Source organism: Centroberyx affinis, unplaced genomic scaffold (assembly GCF_046629955.1).
Source record: "Centroberyx affinis isolate AG114_WGS23_722 - 3 ecotype Tasmania unplaced genomic scaffold, CSIRO-AGI_Caff_v1 ptg004023l_1, whole genome shotgun sequence".
NCBI classification, from domain to species: domain Eukaryota; kingdom Metazoa; phylum Chordata; class Actinopteri; order Beryciformes; family Berycidae; genus Centroberyx; species Centroberyx affinis.
The window spans coordinates 270922-276114 of record NW_027281825.1 but is presented as its reverse complement, the minus strand read 5'-3'; the positions used below and the strand labels follow the sequence as shown (position 1 = coordinate 276114).

General features: G+C 38.1%; 1 protein-coding gene across 1 annotated transcript; it reads right to left on the bottom strand.

The window, feature by feature from the left end:
• Positions 1–2453: 2453 nt before the first annotated feature.
• On the bottom strand, positions 2454–4927 carry LOC139663467 (NAD(P)(+)--arginine ADP-ribosyltransferase 2-like). Its single transcript, XM_071542147.1, has 3 exons — positions 4798–4927; positions 4493–4590; positions 2454–3591 (listed from the first exon to the last, which is right to left on the bottom strand). Exons 2-3 carry the CDS (start codon positions 4568–4570, stop codon positions 2797–2799), a joined length of 873 nt encoding a protein of 290 aa, XP_071398248.1. The 5' UTR covers positions 4571–4590; positions 4798–4927; the 3' UTR covers positions 2454–2796.
• Between the last annotated feature and the right edge of the window lie 266 nt (positions 4928–5193).

Sequence of the window (5193 nt, the reverse complement as noted above, 5' to 3'; positions counted from 1 at the left end):
AACTTCTTAAATTAAAAATCTTTGAAATGATGTGTCTCTAATCCACACAGCACAATGCCTAAGTAGACATAAGCATGTTTATTCTGCAACACACGGGGATCAAACTCACAGCTTTTGCCACCAATGGCAAGTCTTGATCATGTTGAGCTACCTGAGAAGTGGGAAAATTAGGGGAGGCTTCACACTAGAATTTAGCCAACCACCAGGGTGCAGAATAACAGCTGTCCATGTATTTACAGGCAGATTTCAAACTAGTGTCAAATATTCAGTATTCAAGACAAAAAAATTCTGAGAATTTGCATACTTCATCTAGACAACATAGAGATGTCTGTAATTTATTTTTTACAGAAATTGATTGCTCCATAAGCCAAAAACTGATGTTTAAAGATGCTCTATTTCCATTGACTGCAATAGTTTACATGAGGGCAGAATTCAAAATACTGTCAAAAAATCAGTTTTTGAGGTAAAATTCTGAAATTTTACACACTTCATCTACCATGACTGGAAAATTTTGTCATTTATTTTCATGAACATTGGAGATTTATTTATCGAGAATTTGCAGTAACTGTTTACAGTACTGTTTACAGTGAAACATCTGAAGTTAACTTCAAATGAAGGAAACATGATTGATATGTTTAGTACATGCACACAGCCAGCACAGACATTCAGGTAAACACTGTAATCATTTTTTTTTTATTTTTTTTTTTTTATGTCTCTCACCATCAAATTCTGTCTTAAATGCTCTGCTTTTGACTCATTTTGGAATGATAATATTTTGTGGAAATGTTTGGAATGAATACACAGAAGTGCATCGAATATGTGCATGAATCATTTTCAGTTCATGTGTAGATCAGTCACAGTGCAACAGCACATTGAGGGCTGAAGTTGAATGTGTTGGAGTGAGTGTGTTTCAACCCAGATACAATGCAACAGCTCCAAGTTCAGGCTGCCTGTGTGCTAACACACTGAGTTAAGAGACTCACTCATTATCTTGTTTGGCAATCATAATCCAAATGTTCAGGCACTTTGGCTCACTCTTGCACAACTGTGTATGTGTGTGTGCCTGTGTGCTTTGATGTCAGTCATGGTTGACATGCAGGTCATGCCTATGTTAGTTACTTCATAACAATTGCTAGTTTTGTGTTGTATTTTATTACAAGATATGTATTTATTGGAGCCAGCCCCAGGCATAAACAGTTTATGTGCTCGTTTAGGGCCACACACATCTGTGCTCCCTCATAATTCAAGGATTTGAATGTATAGATCTACTGTTCCAGTGAACTCATACAGGAAAGCAAGGTCTCCAGTTATCAATAAATTCAATATGGAATGTAATAATGAGCAGGCATAGAAAGTAGGCTATAATATTGTTGCTGATACTTATGAAACTGAATTATATTTAGGTTACCCAGGTTTGAGCTCTATACACACACATACGTGCACACAGGCTTACAATTAACTAGCTAACCTTGCATGATATATATTTTTTCTCTTAATAGATTACACTATAGTGCACAAGACAGTTGTCAACAATTGTATCCCTCTGAGTAATGGAATAGTTTTCAGACTCTAACAACTTTTTGAATGCCTAATAAAAAGTCTATTCCAGGGTTGCATTACTGAGATCACCTGGTTAGACCCTTTCACACCACCAGTTCTACCTTTTACCAAGCTCATTGCTTTGGTACGAAACGGGCTGTACAGTTTCATTCTAAGCATGAAGTCAGTATAAGTGTTGTTATGTGATGACAGCTGTAAGCAAGGAAATTTGTTTATCCGGTCAGCTGCGCATGTGTAATGTTTAGTGTTATAGGGCCACAAATTTCTTGTTTAGGGCCACCAAAACCCTGGGGCCAGGTAAGCAAGCTGTATAAGCTACACATTCACCCTTCATAAATATGGCTTCAGTTCAATCGGCACATCTTTCTGTGTGTACATAAGATAACACAAAACTTTAATGATCCCAGTGGGGAAATTAGGAAATTAGGTTAATTTTTTTTCCAGGGTTTCTTGATCCTTCGAGTCATCACTGAGTGACCCCAAGGGTCTTTAGGTGAATTGTGAACAATGCCATGTTGGCCAAGCACCACTAAAAGCCAAATTACAATCAGTTCTTATTGCTTGAAATTAAACACAGAGGCCTAGTAAAAAAAAAAGGGGTTGGAGTTGAGGTTGGTTGAATGTAATGGAGAGGTTAGCAATCACTGAATCAGCTTCCATTCACAATGTAATTTGTCTTCCATTATCACTTGACTGTTTTAGATGTTGAATTTTAATGAATGTAATGTATAAAAACTTCTTAAATTGTGTGAATTTGAAATGAAACAGGAAAATGCGACCTTGAGGGTGTACAAGCAGCACTGGATGTGACAGTAGATGCTGTTCATCTCTTTGCTGGTACAGTTTATTTGTTATTATTCACTTGACCAAAGCAGGAAATGCACATTTTTGCCATGTAACTACTTTATTGGTCTCATAAAGCAACTTTCCAAACAAAGAAATGCACAATATATAATTGCTGATAAATGGAACAACAGATCAAGAAGGCCTACACATAACGCATAACAAACTACACATAACATTTTGCTCTATGGCATGTGTGGGAAGTAAGAACAGTAAAGCCTACAATAACTATAGTCTATACCAGTGTTACTTTAAACATGAGGAGTTGTTTCCGGTGGGTTTCCACATTACAAGAGCACGCGTATGTTGTAATGAGCTTGGGTGAGAAAAGACATTCAATGACAGTAGTATCAGAATGTTTTAATAAACGCAGATTGCAAAGCAAGACTAAATTTACTCAATTTGTGCATTTGGTTGAAGAAGAACCATTGGTCTCTTATATGCAGCTCGGCAGTTCAGATTGCTTTGAACGCCATCACTCATCAAGCTGTAGATGACCTCACAATCATTGAGACCTTTGTCAAATGGCTCTTTTGGACCCTTAGTTATCTTAGCTATCTTGAACACCTCATAGGGAGGAATGAGCACCTCTTGCTCTTGATCACTGAACGCTGAATAATTCCTCAGGTAAGCACCTAAACAGGTCCTAATTTCAAAGCAGGTCTTCTTCCCAAAATCCAGGTCCGTTCTAAAAGAGCTAGATGCAAAGTTACCAAATCGAATTTTTTGTTTGACCTTACCGATAAAGTTATCGTTGGTTCTTCGGTAGGTAACATGACAATAATTTTGACTGGCTTTTAGGATCTTTATGGCAGATGTCAGCAGGAAATGCAAGGAGTGGTACAGGAAAGATTTGGTGCCATACTTTTCCCCTTCGGTCCGTACTGCTGTGTTGAACGTTCTATAAAAATCCTTATAGTCAGATGTATAAACACAGATTGCTTGGAGGTGATCTTCTGTGAGAGCCTTGTCCTCTCTATATTTCTTTACTAGTCCCTCTTTTGCACAGTTTGAAGCATTTTTCCAGACCTTTCCAAACGTTCTCACATTCTCTGTTTTCATGTATTTGTTTTTAACCCTGTCTGTCATAAGTTTGGCGCAGCCCTCGTACATGTCGTCGACGGCATCTTCAACCATGCTCAATGGGATGCTGAGGTTGGGTTCTGGCACGCTGAGATTGAAAGAGATCTAGAGGGAAAGGAGGAAAAGAAAAGGTAACTTACAAAACACAGATGTGACTATCCCTTGTGCTATTTAGGGTGAGTGTAGAAACCTGGCTTGGATATTAAAGAGTAACTAAACCCCATCTGCTATCGGCTGATCTTTGGTGCCAGGTGATGTCACCACCTGTTGTAGATTTGGGTTTGGGGTTTAGTTACTCTAAAATGGGTGAGGGAGGAATGAGAGCATGTATGTCAATGGGCTTGAAACAGCCTCTCAGTAATTCAGAAACTACCTAATTAAGAGCAGGAGGATGAGAGAGGCATATTCACAAATACACACATGAATACAGACAAATAGGTATGCTTATATACACAAAATGACAAGTTTTTAGAAAGATAACTGGCTGCTCGGTGGATCAAACAGGCTGTTCTGATTCAATTGCTAGAGGATTTATGAACGGGTTCACAATGATGCATTAAAGTCTGACAAGTTCAAGACCCCTAACTCCCTCCAGCAACCTAAGATGCATGTCTATATGTTTACTTCTCCAAGTGTTATTCTAGACAACAGCTTGTATTTTTCCTTACTACCAACAGTGAATGAGGTTTGGAAAAAAAAAACCAATAATTCAGGTTTCGGTAAAAAAAGAAAAAGAGAGTTGTGCTTAGGCAGAATGTTATGTAAATTATAAAAAAAGAAAAAAACTTAAATATATTATTTAAAACATTGGATAAGAACCTAGTGTAGAGGTGTGTAAATTTTTTCTGAGTTTATTTAACCCAACATTTTGTGAGGGTTTTGTGCAATGTAAATGTGGGTAACATAACCTTCACTGTTAAAAGTTTTTTGTTGAATTTTAGGAGTAATGGTCCATCGATTTTTTTTTTTTTAAATTTTGCCTTTTTTTCCAGAATGTGCCACTCACCACCATGGAGTCTGCAGGCAGCATCCAGGAAAGGAGAAAACACAGCAGAGCAAAGGTCAGCATGTTGTCCTTCATCATCGCAGTAAGGCAAACAGCTTCTGGATTTACAAAGACAAAAGTTTGACATTAGCAACAAAGAACTATAATATACAGTATACTGTACCTGCGTGACAGATATACAAATCTTAGTATGGTAAATGCTAAAACAAGTCCTATTTAACATCATTTTCATTCAAAAACATCTTATGTTTGAGTTTACAATGAATGCAAAAACCTTCAAAAGTTGGTTTTAAAGATCAACTCACCAGTCTTTGGTGGGAGGAGATGTCGAGAACCAAGGGAACCCTCAGATCAAAGTGTCAGACCAGTAGTGGGACCGTCGGCATGAGTCCAGGACCAGCAGTCCAGTATTTATACCTTGCCAGACAGCTCACCACACACACGCACACAACTTGCACATGTGGGTGAGCTGCATGTACGTGAGTGTGAGTGAGCACGTGTGTATCTATGTGCTGTATACCTGTGCACACTTATTTGCATGCTTGTGTCTAAGTGTTTAGGGCTTTGCTCTTAACATATTGTGGCTTCTTACAGGAAATGAGGTCAGTTTTACCAGATGACATCTCAGTCCCAGCTTCAGCCACACTGTCTCTTTCACACGCTACATGTCATATAAACTATACTATACTAGAGTTGAGGAA

Coding starts and splice junctions, on each gene's coding strand:
- LOC139663467 (XM_071542147.1), bottom strand. CDS start 4,570: ATGATGAAGGACAACATGCTGACCTTTGCTCTGCTGTGTTTTCTCCTT. Junction 3,592..4,492: donor TGCCTGCAGACTCCATGGTG/GTGAGTGGCACA, acceptor CTTTCCCTCTAG/ATCTCTTTCAATCTCAGCGT.